This window comes from Oncorhynchus gorbuscha, linkage group LG22, assembly GCF_021184085.1.
Source record: "Oncorhynchus gorbuscha isolate QuinsamMale2020 ecotype Even-year linkage group LG22, OgorEven_v1.0, whole genome shotgun sequence".
Taxonomy (NCBI): domain Eukaryota; kingdom Metazoa; phylum Chordata; class Actinopteri; order Salmoniformes; family Salmonidae; genus Oncorhynchus; species Oncorhynchus gorbuscha.
In genome coordinates, this window is record NC_060194.1 from 28,656,452 (window position 1) to 28,673,062 (window position 16,611).

Below are 16,611 nucleotides of genomic sequence, written 5' to 3' on the forward strand. Positions count from 1 at the left end.
GGTCAGCCAGCCTCTGATCTCCTCAGCCCACACTCACAGCCCAGCTCTGATCAGCCAGCCTCTGATTCTCTCGGCCTACCCTGACAGCCAGCCTCTGGTCTCCTTGACCGACACAGTCTTAGGAATCCACACTGCTTCCACCACCAAACGGCTAGTGCAGTGATGGAAGCGTGTCACTCGTAGGCTATTTGTATAGATCAACATGGAGTATTTGTTTTGGTGCCAAAGTATTCAGAACTAATACATATTCTATGGGGGCATAGTCATGGTAGTAAAAATAATGGCCTGCCCAGCATTTTTATACATGACCCTAAGCATGATGGGATGTTAACTGCTTAATTAACTTAGGAACCACAACTGTGTGAAAGCACCTGCCTTCAATATACTTCGTATCCCTCATTTACTCGTGTTTCCATTATTTTAGCAGTTACCTATAGCTGGCCTATACTTGGTTATGAGGTGTGCTGAAATGTATACCGCTAAGTTGCTAACTGAATCTGAATGTCATGTAAGCTTAGCTAGCAAGAAATCTCAACATCAGGAGACAAGTTCAAATGGGTTGATTCTTACTGCTCTCTGCTTTTGTACTCTCTTTGAGAACGGATAAGAGCGTCTGCTAAATGACTTAAATGTAATGTAAATGTTGTAGTCTTGCTGCTTGGCAAGGCCTGCTGCTCACTCGAATCTAACTTCATTGTGAATAAACATAACATACCGTATTATACACAAACAATTCTATGAGGATTGTCAATTGATTGAATTTCAATGAGTATACTCCTTTGTCCGCAACAAAATGGTTAACAATGCACAAAGAATAGGCCTATTTAACTGTATTACACAGATGGTCTACTTTCTCATCTGAGATGTATTTGTCTTATTGATATCCGCCACCAGGTGGCAGACTTGTTATACTCGTATCAATCTCATGAAGCAACAATGAGAGTATGGGGATGAAAAGGAGGCACCAATATGGAAATTCTGGGTTAACCAATATTGAGCCATCTAATATTTTCTTTTCCATTTCCAGTAGATAATTACTGCCCAAGGAGCAGTTGTTAAATCTCATTCAAATATATTTTGAGAGATTATATAATACAGTGTGAAGTAGATTTCAATCAAAGAAGATTATTTGTGCTGTAAGGCATTGCCAACATACTACTTTACATCTGAGAATCACACAACCATTTAAAAAGTTTTATTTCTACCATACACAAACTGTACAGCACAGCGCATATCTGCTTATGAAATAGTAAAAGTAATAGGAACTTTCGATTTACAAACTACTTGAACTGAAAAAACAACATTTGAAAGAAAATGTGCAATACAGTTTCATCATACTAATATCATTCCACAAAAATCCAGTTCACATTACAAAACATCAAATACTAAACAGAGAAAAATAAATATTCTTCACAAAACTTCCTGAGCAAACAATGTGTGGTATGTTAATTAAATATTATGAATGATAAATTAACACAATTATTAAGTTAAACAAACCGTCAATGATTACATTTTTAAAGATTACAATTCTTTAGAATGAGTTGAGTATTTGGATAAAATAAAGTATTTTCCTCAACAAGTGTCCTAAATTTGGCTTTGTTTTGCAGATGTGTAGCAGGCCAAGTCAAACTCAATTTATTGTAACTTGATAAGACTATCAACCCATGCAAACGTCAAAATAATAACATTTTCCTGTGACATCAAGAGCAATGCTTACAAACAAAGAAAGCTTCATCTTTTTCTGGAACCCCAGGGCAATAGAACTAATCTGAAATACAAAATAAAAAAGTGCAACTGATTCACAACTCAATTTAAAAATAAATAATAAACAATTGAAAATAAACAGTGAAGAACTAACAATATCATTGTTTGTTTGTCTCTTTTTGCTTCATAATAGTGATGAACTGAACATTTATATTGACAATATGGCCTTGATTTACCAAGGTGCAAACGCTTATTGAATCTGGCCCTAAAGAACCTGCAGTGATATTTAAGCCACCAAGTGCTTTGGGGGGATAATTTAAAATTGATGTGACATCCAGAAACTGAAATGCCACTGACCACCATTAAGTATATATTAGCTAACATTTTATGAATGTAAGGATGTCAGAATAGCTTAAACCAGAGTAAATGTTTGTATGGTGGTGTTACATTTCTTGGAGCAACTTCTGCTTTCCCACGCTGAAGAGATGTAACAAGTAGAAAAGCACTAACACTTCCTACCCTGTGAAACTTCAAGACCTGACTTTGAGATTACAGCTACAGTACCGAGACGATGCTTAAAGATTTGAAATGGCATATAAACATTAAGAACATTTTCTCCTTTGAAAAGTGTACTGTACAATAAATTAGACATCAGCCACATAACTGTCCTACCACAAAACAGAGTACCGTATATTTTATGTATTCATTTACATGTAGGCACATATATGCACACACAGCATGTGCAGAGAAGGCAGTTTAATATCTATATCGTTTAAGAAAAAAGAAAAAAAGAAACAAGATTTTTCCATTTTCTTCGTGCCGTCAGTTGCTCTATTCGAGCGACACACTCAAGTTCATTGAATGAAATAAAATAATGTTGCATTTTGCGAACAGCTGAAAGCAATTCCCCTAATTGCAGTCAACTTAACATATTGTTGAATTAAGAGATGTACACTAACATTGCATTTTTAGATCTTACCATACATTCAGTGTTGAATATTAAATAGAAAGCAAAAGCAACAATTAAAAAACATGTTGATTCTGGATTATTCTGGTAGAGTTCTCCACCTTCATGGGAGATACAAATGATTCTATTATGACTTGATCTGATATATAAATAAACCACCACTAGATGACGAAAGAGAGCTATGGTTGAAACTGGAACGTGCTTCAATGTCATTTACAATGTGCAGAATTAGTCAAAAGATTAAATATTTAGCATTTTACAATGATAGAAATAAATACAAATGTGTGGAAATAAATACATTGATGAATAAGGATTATAAATAAGAATAATATAAAAAAGACAAAAAATAAATAGATTTAAATCAAGCAAACCGTTCGAAAGAATTAAGTGCAAGGGGGGTAGAAATCTCACCAGAAGAAACATGTCAAGTGAATACAGAAGCGTTAAAAAAACAATACAAATGATTTTGGGCTGGTAATTGTCTCAGTACAATGTATTCAACGGTGAAATGTCAACACATTTCCCAAAGCCTTGTCTTATACATGCAACTAAGCCAGCACTGCACACAGCCATCCAGTGCCATTATCCCAACTCAAAGATACCTCCTCTTGATGGCTCGACAGCTTAAACGTGGATTCCCTTCATAGCCTGTTTGATATTATCCAAAAGAGCCTTACACTCGGGAGAGTAGTCGTGCTCAGAGCTGTTGTACATATCTGTTAATGTGTTCACATAGGCTTCGAAATTATGCTCGCTGATGGGCCCCTGGAACACAAACATGTTCTAATATTAGTTCACAAACTGAAGCTTATAGTGACAATAATCATTTAATGTCACTATAGATATAGACAGTCCGATCTAGAATTATTGCCACTCTTGATAAAGATGAGCGAAAAATACTGTGTAAAATAATACAATACCGAGCTATATTCTCAAAAACATTCAAAAATGATATTATTTTAGACTTACATAATTGCTCAGATAAAGAGATGTTGTCATTTGTTTTTCTTAAAAAGATAGGGGTCAACATGACTGGCATCCCTGTTATCAATACCTCACCTTGCGGGCCGAATGGCACTGAGCCTTTTCCTAAAATGTTTTAAGAAATTGAAGGACACATTTGGAAGGATCTTAGACCAATCCTCCAAACTCCAGGCATTTAAATTGTAGGATGACATGAAAATAGAGCTCTTTGGCCCAGCACACCAGTGGTGGGTTTGGCAGAGAAATAGATATACATTAGCAGAAAATACCCCAAACATATTGTAAAATATGGTGCTGAATCTTTGATGTTATGGGGCTTTCCACTGGTCCTGGGGCCCTTGTTAAGGTCAACAGCATAATCAACTTTACCCAGTTCCAGGGCTGTGTCCGAATACCTATACTTACGTCCTAAATAGTAGCCATTTTGGCTATGCGAAAATAGGCAGTTTTATAGTATGTGACATTTTGATGTTGTATGCTTTAAATGCCAGGATGTCATACTCATTTGGGTTTCTCATCTAGAATTCACTGCACACTATTGAGGAAGACAATCGTCTTTTCACAGCTGAAAACAGCTGATAATCAGAATAGGGGGACACACTTTACAAAAATGATGGAATGGTAGGGAACAAGGGCGAATGGGCATTAGATGACGCCTTATCAATATGAATGAGTATTATGTTGATATTTGTTGCTTACAGCATACCTTTTTACTAGGCAGTACGTTCTAAATAGTATGTAGTACGATTAGTACACAGTATGTCGTTTATGTAACTAGTAGGCAAGCCAGATTTCAGACACAGCCCAGGAAATTTTAGCCAAGAACCAGGTTGCCTCTGCCAGGAGGCTGAATCTTGGCTGCAAGTGGATCATCCAGCAAGACAATAACTACAAGCACACATCAAAATCCACAAAGAAATTGTTACTTGACCACAAAATCAACATTTTAAAATGGCCATCTCAGTGTCCGGACTTGAACCCCATTAAAAACCTGTGGTTTGAATTTGAGGGCAGTCTATAAGAGCAGGCGAATTATATCAAGGATCTGGAAAGATGTGGATGAATGGTCTAAACTCTCTCCAAATCTGTTCTCCAATCTCAAAACATTTGAGAAAAAGTCCCATTATCCTCACACGGTGAGGCATTAAAAGGTATTGAAAACAGGAGTGCCAATCATTTTGACCCCTATCTTTCTGAGAAAATAAATTATTACCTGTTAAATGAAATAATTTTATTAGCATACAATATAGCTCAGTATTTGTATTTATTTGATAAAAGCTGCATGTGCAAGTGAGGAGGTTCGTATGAGGCCCACTGTACCATTTGAGGCAGTTGGATATCTGTGAGACTGTTGATGAGAGCTTGGCTGAGGTGACCTAACTCCTTCAGAAGGCTGTCGTTGTGCTGTTCAATCATCTTGTTCTCCTCCTCAATTGTCTTCAGGTTACATTCCATCGATGAAATCTGCTTTCAGGGGAGAGGAAAACTTGTCAACCTGAACCGGGCATGAATCCTTAAAAAAATCTATCACAGTTGTGGATAGTTACTTGGGTCTGCAGTTGCATCATGTCAGCTTCTATTTTCAGGTTGGATTCATTCAGTTCGTTTATTTCATGATCCAAGTGTTGCACGTCATTGTTGTTGTCGACTCCTGTTTGAAAATAGGAAATACTCCCATGAAAATCAAGCTAAACCTGCTGCTTCAGTGAATCAACTAGCAGGAGGACTAAACATACTTTGATGGTACTGAGATGAAATTTCCATAACATACATTATCCTGCCAAAGCATACATGTACAGTCCACCAGCACAAACAGAACATGTTTGTAAACCATATATTAATGCCTTACCACTGCTGGCTTGAAGTTTAATAGTCATCATCTCCTCTCCTGTCATCTTCTTCTTAATACTCTGAGCATTAAGAGGGCATCCAGACAAACTATTTACAAATAAAATGAAAAATAATGAGAAACTTCACTTACAAATTTTAAAATAAACTTGTTTCATTAGTATTGTATGGGACACAATGAATGGAGTGAATGCAGGCCAACCTTCTATGGGTGACAAACACGTTATTGGCGTGTCCAAGGCCATTGCAACCGGGCAGGGGACAGTGGGGCAGTTCCTGTTTGCAGGCCTTATTCCAGGGGAAGGGGAGGCCATTGATGGATGACTCTTTATGCCTCTTGGCAGCAAGGGGGCAGCTCCCTGCACTGCGGTGAGATGTGTACTTCCCTGATGTGTGGCCCTGGCCATCACAACCCATCACTGGACACCTAGCAGGGAGACAAACAAGGGGTTCGTTAAGGAGGGTGATACATTTCTATCTGAACGTTCTGTAATGTATCGTATAGAACAGATATGCTTATATCAGGTCTATTCATTCTATTTCAGCAACATTCAGAACATTTAACATTACTGAATACACCCCAGGAGTCAGGTTTATTACTACCTGGTGTCCTCCCCTTGTACTGCTACTGTAGTGGAGGGAGTCATGTTGTTACACAGACTGTTGACAATGTTCTGAGTGCCCCTGTGAGAGATGCCTATTCTCATTCAGATGAGGCAGAGGAGAAAGATTGTCACCAGTAAGCTGTTTTTTCCTCAGAATGGTTTTGCAGTTGAAACCATTTGATATGACAGAGGTAGTAAATACCGTATGATCTGAGATATGTCAACATATCGCTGTTCACAGTTTCGGTACAATGGAAATGTAAGTAGATCAAAATGCTGTCGAACTGAGTTGAGACGACTTTACTTAACCTCTTAAACCACACATAATAAATGCATATATACTCAAACAAATAATTTTCACAGTTCATAAACATCCCTCACTAACTAGACCGGAAGATTTGTCAAACCATTATGTTGATTAATCCAGTAAAATGTTGATTAAAAATGTAGTCAACAAAACTGACAACAGGCTCAAATAATCGTAGCAACCAAGTTGTTAATCCACAAAAACCTTGGAATAATTTACACATTCAGATTGATATAACCTACATAAACAAAACATTTTGTTGAATATTATTAAGAGTTATAAGGGTAATTACATTTCTCAGGTCAGTAATGGAGTGACATGAATTACACATAATTTTCATGTAGGGTTTCCGACCCCTTCCCTTATTGGTAAAGGTGAAAGGCAGGCTGAGATGGTACATAGAACTAGTGTACAAACAGAACAGAGTGCTACTGTAACAAAGATTGTTGCACTCTGTTGTTCAGTAGAGCACCAGTAGCACTTATAGGACAAAACAACCCCAACCACATTACTTACATTCATCCATACACTACAGGTATATGTAGACTCCTAGGGAAAAATGCTATCTAGAACCTAAAAGGGTTCTTTGGCTGTCCCCATAGGAGGACCCTTTGAAGAACCCTTTTTCGTTCCAGGAAGAGCCCCTTTGGTTCCAAGAAGAACCCTTTTGAGTTTCATGTAGAACCCATTCCACAGATGGTTCAACATGGAACCCAAAGTTACACCTGGAACCACAAAGGTTTATCCTTTGGGGACAGCTGAAGAACCCTTTTGGAACCCTTTTTTCTAAGAGTATAAGGCATCGGGACAATGGAATAATGCCATATGGCCTACACTTTACAATAATCTAATAGCCTTACAGATGCACTACATGTAGGTTCTCTCACCCACCCTCTTGTGCATGAGATATATTCCAGTCTAACTCCTAACGTTTTGGCCCTGCATTAGTATCTCAAAAGAAGGGTAAATCTGTCCAGATGTAGAAGTAAACAAGGTCTCATACATCTGAGCTTGGATTTAAGATGTAATCAAGTACATCATTTCCCCCCCAATAATACTTTTTTTTACCAGTGGTGGAAAAAGTACCAAATGTCATACTTGAGTAAAAGTATAGATACCTTAATAGAAAGTTACTCAAGTAAAAGTGAAAGTCAGACATTAAAATACTACTTGAGTAAAAGTAAAAGTATTTGGTTTTAAATATACTTAAGTCTCAAAAGTAATAAAAAAAATAAAAAAAGCAAAGCAGACGGCACCATTTTCTTGTTTTTAAGATGTATGGATAGCCAGGGGTACACTCCAACATTATTTACAAAAGATGCATGTGTTTATTGAGTCCGCCAGTCCAGAGGCAGTAGGGATAACCACGTGTTCTCTTGACAAGTGCTTGAATTTGACAGTTTTCCTGTCTTGCTAAACATTCAAAATGTAACGGGTACTTTTGGTTGTCGGAGAAAATGTATGGAGTAAAAAGTACATGATTTTCTTTCGTCAGGGAAAAGTTAAAGTAGTCAAAAATATAAATAGTAAAGTACAGATACCCCAAAAACTACTTAGGTAGTACTTTAATAGTTTTACTTAAGTACTTTACATACTGCTTTTTACAGAGACAACTGCATCTAGAATAATTCAGCTTTGATCACATCCCATAGTATGGTGGACCTTAAATAAACAATACAAGAACACAATGCACACAAGAGCATGATAAGCCAGATGTTCTATTAAGACAACAAAAAATATTACAACGTTTGAAACATGTTAACGGTGTTAATCCTTGAAAGATGAATTTAGTAAATTATGAACAGGAAAACTATTTCCTTTTTGTCTTTCTGGTATAATGACCACTTTACAACATGATACAAGTACTTTCATTCACATAGGCATGCATGCCAGCACTAGAATAGTTAACAAGAAAATGAAAAAACTAAAACAACAAATATGAAACAGAAATCATATCTTACTTTATTTCTTGGTCGTCTTTTTCATCTCTGTTTGGTGTAAGCTTCAAGCCTCCCTTTCTGGCACGTGGACATCCTGACAAACTACAAATGTTTAGAGACAATATGGTTTAACAATAATGAACACTACTTTAGGGCTAAAATAAAGCAAACTCTTTCATCAGTGATAAGATGATGTTCTCACATCGCCTGTCATTGGAAACAACATGAAGCAACAACAAGAATCAATCAGTTAAATCACAGTTTATTAATTGTCTAAAATGTATAAACTAATCAAAAATAAATACCTAGACAATGAGATTCAAACACATCCCTATTCATCTACTCAGTAATTTGTGTGATCCAGTCTAGACTACCTTCTGTGTGAAGAATAATTCCCTGTCACATGTCCAGATCCATCACAACTAGGTGTTGGGCACCTGCAGGCGGAGAGACCGACAGAACAGGCAAAGCTCAGTGCCACGTTGTCTGGGACAATGATATCATATATAAATGCATGAATAAAAATAAAATAAACGTATGAGGTCAGTAGATACCCAGTATATCGCATAATGTATATGTATGCAGCCTGATCACATGAATTGGAGAAAAGTCCATATTCAATATATGACTAAAACGACATGAGACCAGGTGGAATGTATAATGCAAACAAATAAAACAGCACAAAGTTGAATCAGTGAACCCACACAGGTGAATGACATGTCTATAAACAGTGGTAAGATGATGACTGACAGGACAACACATACTTTAGTTCCTGAGAGTTGGCTGCCATCAGTGATTTGAGAGTCTTGTCAGCCAGGGGACACCCAGATACACTACAGACAGAGGATCCACACCAGAGTTATCACAATGCCATTTGAAAAAAAAAAATCCCTTTAATTTTCAGCAGCATATAATACCGATCAATATGAAACAGTCAACATAGTTCCTCTGAACCAGGCCGTACAGTATTTACTAGCTGGTGTTAAGTGTCTAATTACCTTCGATGTGATGCATAATTTCCTGTAACATGGCCACTACCGTCACAGCCAGGGGTAGGACAGCTGCAGAGAACACAACACTTAGTTAGACTATACTCTACAATACATGGACTTCTGATACAGTGTATGAACCTTTTTAACATGACGTTGAATTGCATTAGTGGAAGCGGAAGTTAGTACAGCAGGAAATTTAGTCATTTCGATGTTTATTTTCAATGTTTAATTGGTGTGGCAAAAGTTGTTCGTAAATCCCTTGGCAGATCTAATTGTTTTCTGTAAACTACTCAATCATACCTTACCATAGAGTGGATACTAATTCCATAGAACATGCAGTCTAACTACAAAGTCAAGAGTGGTAAGCTCATTTTGAGGACATACGGACATGTAAAAACTCACTTTTAACAAGATACATTCTTCACATGAACCTGCAGACATACCAGTCACAACAAAAGGTAATATATAATAGGTAACAATATAAGAACTAATAACAGGAAAGATTGTGTCCGGCGCATTTCACTGGGCGTGTATTAATTCACCACAATTATAATGCCATATATCAACAGGTCTGGTTTGGGAATTACACTTTTGTTATTAATACTGACCATCTGTCAGCTGACCTTTTTAGAGGGAAATGCACATGATACACAGAAGACTGAGCAAAGAAGCAGCAAGATGTCAATTTCTCCCGTCCCTGGACCTCCAGAATGAGCAGACCCAACATTAAACATGATATACCTCATCAGCTCTTTCTTAGAGTCTCTTAAGAGCATATCAGTCTTGGGGCCGAACATGCTTGCGTCTCCAGAGTAGCCCTGGTCCTCCAGAGAAGCGTCATCAAAATCTTCCTGCTGAGACATAGGTACGTTTGAAATGGACCCTTCTCACTATATAGTGAACTACTTTTTAACAGAACCCTATGGGCCCTGGTTAAAAGTAGTGCATTACATAGGGAATAGGGTGCCATTACTGATGCAGTCTTAATAATAGTATCCTTAAAAATAATAATAGTGTCCTTAAAAATCTCCTTAACCCCATTACTTCTTGTGTCAGTCTTAAGTCTTGAACATGATCTAAAAGTGAATTATCAATGAAAACACCCCACTTAAAAAAACTCTTAAAACACAAGCCTAGGAGTTGGGGGGGGGGGGGGGGGTAAGTCTGAGTGATTACGCTTAAGAATACTTACAGTAAACCATACATCCATTTAAAGTCGGATAATCCACATGGACGGTATTTATATGGATATGTAATGTAAAACATTTGGATATACTTTCTCAAAGATTCTGTGTTCAGCACCAGATGTTGTCGTCAGTGAATTATTTACAGGACAAATGTCAACAACAACCAGGAATACCAGCTATGAAGTACATGCTCTTTAACATGAGATTTATTAGGAACATACACTGTGTTCACAATTATCTATCATTATATATTATATTGTATGCCCATATCACCCTTATAGATCAGGGACCTGTTGTTATGTTAATGTTCATATGTTTATCAATTAGCTATAATTTCTCTTCTTCAACAAATTTAACAAAACAAGCTTTCTTCTTCTGTTTCATAGGTACCTTATACAGTATTTCCTGTGTATTTAAAAGGAGGAACAGCAAAGTTGTTATTTTTTACCTCTCTGTCGTGCATTATTTGTTGCTGTGCTTTGCTGAAGTTGAGAGGGGTGTCCCAGGTGTCTCTCTCGCACAGGGCCTGGTAGAAAGCAGGGCTGATGTGCACACTTCCGGCCTGCTTGGACAGAGTGGACTCAGGAGGGGACTGGGTAGCGTCTCCCAAAGGCACCTGGGGTGGGGCTTTCACCTCCCGACCCTTCTTCATACTCAGGTCCAGAGTGCCGTTCTCATCCACTTCTATGGGCATGTCCTAAAGGAGAATAAATTCACAAGGTAGACTCAGTTATAGTCATAAGGTTACAATGAAGTCACTTTTATTAAATAGTCAACAGTTCACAAAAAAGGAGAGACTGATGTCAGTCTGTATTGGAATGAGAAATGAGAGTTACTGTACTGAAATGAATACACCACTATGATAAGCCCTTTTAACCTAACACAATACTTTAACGGTATACCTTTCTAAAAATAACAATGTGTATAATTCCTGTGAGAAATAACTTCAATTGCCTCTCAAATATACATTTACATGAAAATAAGACATGTCGTGATTATCTAACACCAGGGTAAAGTATGGTGTTAAGCCAGCATTAATTCTGTTGAACAAAATAATAATCGCTCCTTGGTGTATAGTTTGTCAGTGACAGCTGTGTCATCGGTCTATTTTCTAGGACACAATACCAAGATGGCAGCTGTGGGTGCTGGTTTTAGGTCATCACCATTAAAACAAAAATGAAAAGCTTAATGTAGCATAAGTTCTCTCATTGACAGATGTGTTACTCATTCTGTGCTAAGTCAAACGCTATGTGCACTTGTGGCTTATTAGGTTTTATAGTATTAGAAGTTTTACCTCATTAAATGCTGAAATGTGGCCTAAATCTGGCATATGTCCCATTATACCTATGTTCAATTATTTTTTTACATTTGTATTTTCTACATAAGACAGCCTTTCAAATGAATGAATGGGTATAGTTTTCATGGACATTGCATGTGTGGCTATCCATTTGAATGATGCGTGTGACGGTGACGTGTGTAGACGTGTGCGGTAACATCTCAATCGCAGTAGAGATAGATGAGCATTCGACATTGAGTTGTGATGCTTTTCTTGCCTTTGCATTACTGGTAGCCTACAGAGGTACAGACACATCGGAGTTGCATGGCCCCCATACGGAGTATGCTACATAAGTCTTCTGCAAAAGAGGACAGATGATTAACTTGTTAACACTGTTTTATTCATTCAGTGGGTTGGTACCTGGTACGAGGCCACATTATCAGCTCACCAAGCTGGGTCCTGTACTGTGTAGGTGTTGGAAACCTTGAATCATCTATCTATCATTATTCTGACATTAATTACATACTGTAGAGAGGCCTTGTTTGGGTTTTGAGACATTCATTGTCATGCAGTTAAACTTAATGCATAGGAAGGCCATGTTTCAGTTCAGTTGAGAGGATCACCGTTTTCTGCCTAGTGGACAGGGCAGTGGGGGTTTTCCCACTAGAGATTATATAGGATGTGCACAAAGGGGTCAAATTGTAAACTAAACTGGTGCACATTTAATAAAATCGGGGAGATTTTTAAAATAAAATATTTCAGCTAATGAGTTCTTCAGCTGTTGTATAGGCCACCTGATAGAGGCAGAGCTTATCCTGGATAATATATTACTAAGCTAAATGTCTTACGCCATCTGCAGCATGCAAGACACACTTTCATACAGTTATTCTTTTTTCCCCCTCTCTCTCTTTGTCTATTACCATGAAAGTAGAAAGTAAATGCATGACCACATGTTTTACAGGAACTACAGACTCTTACTGTAATTGTCATTTCTTCTTATGATGTGATTACACAAATGTTATTTTGTGTACATTAATGCTTTACGGAGGGGGACCTTCTTGTTTCACCGCCACCAGAGACAACGTTTCCTTTGCCAAAATCTGTCCTTTTGATGTTTCACCCTTTTTATAAACAAATCAGAGTTGCTTTAAAATGACCACATTAAATAATTGGTCTAATTTGACTACCTTTGTGGAGGACGCAAGGGGCCGACCCGAGATGGACTCCATGTTGCTTCGGGAGCGGGTGGAAAGGTTGAGGATGGCAGTGGTGGCAGTGGTGGCTTCGAGCCCCTCACCTCCAGGTTTGTAATGGCTGGGTGGGCTGTGGCGTTCAGGGCCTGGCGTGGGCAGGCGGTTGCCGGGGGCGCCCAGAAAGCCAGTGTACTTTAGAGCTGTTGGATAACAGAACTCAGATACAGAAACTTTCACAAAGATGTGGGAACACGTGATTATACCCCCTACATTATAACATACAGTATGGTACATGTCATCAGCACGTTCATTTTTACACTGTGGTTGCAGTGGGATCAGTCTGTGCTTGAATAGAAAAGGTCTGTGTTGATTAAAAATATATATATATTAAACAAGCATGAATATCTTGTTTACAGGAACCTTGTAAGTGTGTTGCATATTCTTAGTTGGGTTGTTGTCTGATCATGTATTTACATAGTGTCCTACTGAGCTGCACATTTGTGGCAGAAGATGAGCAACGCTTGCACATTAAATCCCTTTAATGTGGCTTGACACGCTGTTATGGTACAGCCAATCTCCCTCCGCCCCCCTTTGAATCAAATCAAATGTGCGAAACTCACAGTCAGGGAAGTGTGAAGAAGAGATTTCTTGGTCCTGGTTGGGTGCCATCAGAGGTTGCTTGCCGAAGACCTGTGCATCAAAGCTGGCGTAATCAAAGCGGATCTTGCTGTACTTGTCCATGTCCTTGGTGAGGTTGGCTTGCAAGGCGGCGGTGACAGGATGGTGATGGGCGAACCTGTAGTTGTACTGATTCAACTCCAACTTCTTCATGAGGGGGCCGAGAGGCCTGGTTGGAGAAGAATCCAAGAAGACGAGGTGTTGTTGGATTTGATGAGGAAAGTGGCTACTGTATGTGTCAAATAAAACGCATGTAAGGATCCAGGAAATTGACACATGCACACAAGTGGGCAGGAAGTGGCTACAGTGTCAAATAAAATGCATAGGATATGATATTGACACATGAATGCACATTATGCATGGGCTGTGGAAGAGGTGGTGATGATTTTGGAAGTAATCTACATTATAGTGTGAATAATATCCATATGAGGTGGCTGTGAAGTAATGGACACAGTGTTGTTTGAATAATATCAATGTCCTCCTCCTGGATGTGGGATCTGATCTGTATTGTAGACACACACACAGGCATGTTACCCAACTAATTCATTTTGTATGGGTTGGCAGTCTGCCTGTGATTTTTCTACAGGGAACAAAGAGTTGTGATGCTCTGTGTCCCTAATAGGGAGAATCTCATGGGACCTTAAACCATTGCTTAAGAACAAGTGATAGTGAGAAACCGTGTCTGTGAAGTTTTGATAGGCTATATATTGTAATTCCTTTTACAATACACTGCATAAATAAACTGGATACGATACTGTAAATGTTAACCAACATACCTCCTGATTTGATATGATATTGCAATTGACACACTTTGTTTTGTATCAAAGGGACTATGCTCTCTCCGAACTTCAATCAATTAGTTTCATAGTATAGCTTTCAATGTCTCAATGGTTTACTGTCATCATAATGTATTCGCACATACACGTCAATAATTGTCAACAGTCAAAATGACAATATTGCAAAATTACAGTATATAACACATATTATAACATACATTCTCCCCTCGTGATTTTACCTGGACAATCGTTCAGGTGCTTGTCTGCATTTGGGGCTCTCCTCTTGAGGTTTGGAGACTTTCACTGCAGCAGCAATGGGGCAGCCTGAGAGACTGGGGGGGGAGGAGTAGGAGGAGATCAAACCCATTGAACCTGCCTATGTACAGTATGTCATGTTTAATGGGTTAGTCCTGCAGGATGTACCTCCGGTGGGTGCTACGGTTGCTGTTTACATGGCCCCTTCCTGTGCACCCGGGAGTAGGACACTTGAGGACGTTTTCATGCATGGCCAGGACTGGAGACAGACAGGAGAGGGACATTAGGTGAAACAGTAGGCTCAGTAGAAGGAGAGATTTACTATACAATCAGTGGTGACGAATATACTGCGTCAGTGGTGACGAATATACTGCGTCAGTAGTGAGGAATATACTATATCAGCGGTGACGAATATACTGCATCAGTGGTGACCGAGTTCATGGGGTGGGGATCAAGAGTTAACACAATAACAGAGCACAAAATGATAATACTGGAAAATAATAATGTATCCAGAGTGATCAAGGTAACCTAAAGGCATACAGTCTGCTTGTTCATTTATAGATACATCAATTCTATTCACACGTTCTTTGTACTGACATCAAAGAAAAACCAAGAGCACAGATCCTTAGAAAAGTCATACAATTATGGACACAAGCATATCTAACTAACACTGTTCCCATTGTCAGTGCACTGTGTGTTGGTCGCATAATATAAATACCTTAGTAGCAATAAAAATAGAACAAAAAGCACTACGTCATCACGCACAGCCTTTTATCCACCAGTTGATGGAAACATCTCTGGTGGGGAAAAGCTCATATGATTTCATGCAGATGTGTAAATATTCACATGAAAATCTGTGGCCAATTGGATGGAAACCTAGCTAGAGTTGGAGTCCTACTCTGTGTCCTTGGGAACTTTTCTCTTCTGTACATATTTTCCAATTAGTTTGCAGGAGTTGTCTATTTATTTTTGAATACGGCATTAGCAACCACTTTGATTTGCAAACATTGCTTCTGGTGTAAGAGCACATGCTTTCATATTGAAAAAAGTTAATTACTTTTTCTGTTCCTTTTGTAACATTACTGTTTAATGTTGGATGCTTGTTATGTTACATTGAAATGACTAAACCACAGCCAATAAAAAACCTTTACAATATTCAGAAATTACAAGAAAACTGTAGGTGACAACAAGTCTCACTTCATTATTCTATAAATGTAGAATGAATGGCCCTCAATCAGTTTCTGGAACCACTTGATAACTTTGAAGGTTTTATTTAAACATCAATAAAAAAGCATCACTTGCTATTCTATACATATGTAGGATCTTAATTTCACCTATATTGTCAGAGAAAAATAATCCTGCAGCAACATGATGTGAACATTTAGTCCATAATGTTGCTTGATCGGTGGTTAGGGCATTAGCTGGCCTAAAGTAGGCTACAGGGAAAGTACAATTCTGTTCATCTATAATGTGTGTACATCACGAAGCTCATCTCCATTTACAGCTGTGCAGGAAAGTTCTCAGCAACAACATAGTGATCAAATTAAGATCCTACACCTGTATGTACATGTAGATGTAAGTGAAGATACATTGGTGTTGTCCTGACTTTCAAGAATACCTGATGTACGTACATGTATGTGTATGTCTGAGTGACTTACTCTCTGGGGGGACTCTGACTTTGTGGGGACAGCCAGACAGACTCCTGTGGTGGGGGTACAGACCAGTGACATGGCCAGTGCCGTCACAACCAGGGGTAGGACACCTTATATCCTTCTTATCTGGTCGTGGAGAGTCTGGGAGGAGGAAAATAATAGGAGCACTTAGATTAATACATCGACAATCACATATGCATTCCATAACAATCTTAGGACAACTTCAAGAGTGTTGCAGTATCATTCT

At 38.4% G+C, this 16,611-nt stretch overlaps 1 protein-coding gene across 6 annotated transcripts in view; it reads right to left on the reverse strand.

Moving 5' to 3' along the window:
* Window positions 1–1,180: 1,180 nt before the first annotated feature.
* Window positions 1,181–16,611, reverse strand: part of LOC124010048 (suppression of tumorigenicity 18 protein-like) — a 67,061-nt gene continuing 51,630 nt past the window's right edge. For 3 of the 6 annotated variants that reach the window (XM_046322376.1, XM_046322373.1, XM_046322379.1), the window contains 16 exons: window positions 16,371–16,505; window positions 14,881–14,971; window positions 14,697–14,789; window positions 13,624–13,910; window positions 12,998–13,203; window positions 10,983–11,231; window positions 10,089–10,201; window positions 9,354–9,416; window positions 9,120–9,188; window positions 8,730–8,792; window positions 8,377–8,457; window positions 5,706–5,930; window positions 5,505–5,593; window positions 5,203–5,306; window positions 4,976–5,122; window positions 1,181–3,436 (listed from right to left, as the gene is read on the reverse strand). In XM_046322376.1, coding sequence (XP_046178332.1) covers window positions 3,296–3,436; window positions 4,976–5,122; window positions 5,203–5,306; window positions 5,505–5,593; window positions 5,706–5,930; window positions 8,377–8,457; window positions 8,730–8,792; window positions 9,120–9,188; window positions 9,354–9,416; window positions 10,089–10,201; window positions 10,983–11,231; window positions 12,998–13,203; window positions 13,624–13,910; window positions 14,697–14,789; window positions 14,881–14,971; window positions 16,371–16,505 — 2,156 coding nt within the window. In that variant the 3' untranslated portion in view covers window positions 1,181–3,295. The remainder of the gene's footprint in view (window positions 3,437–4,975; window positions 5,123–5,202; window positions 5,307–5,504; window positions 5,594–5,705; window positions 5,931–8,376; window positions 8,458–8,729; window positions 8,793–9,119; window positions 9,189–9,353; window positions 9,417–10,088; window positions 10,202–10,982; window positions 11,232–12,997; window positions 13,204–13,623; window positions 13,911–14,696; window positions 14,790–14,880; window positions 14,972–16,370; window positions 16,506–16,611) is intronic. The other 3 variants (XM_046322378.1, XM_046322375.1, XM_046322374.1) reach the window with 3 other exon arrangements.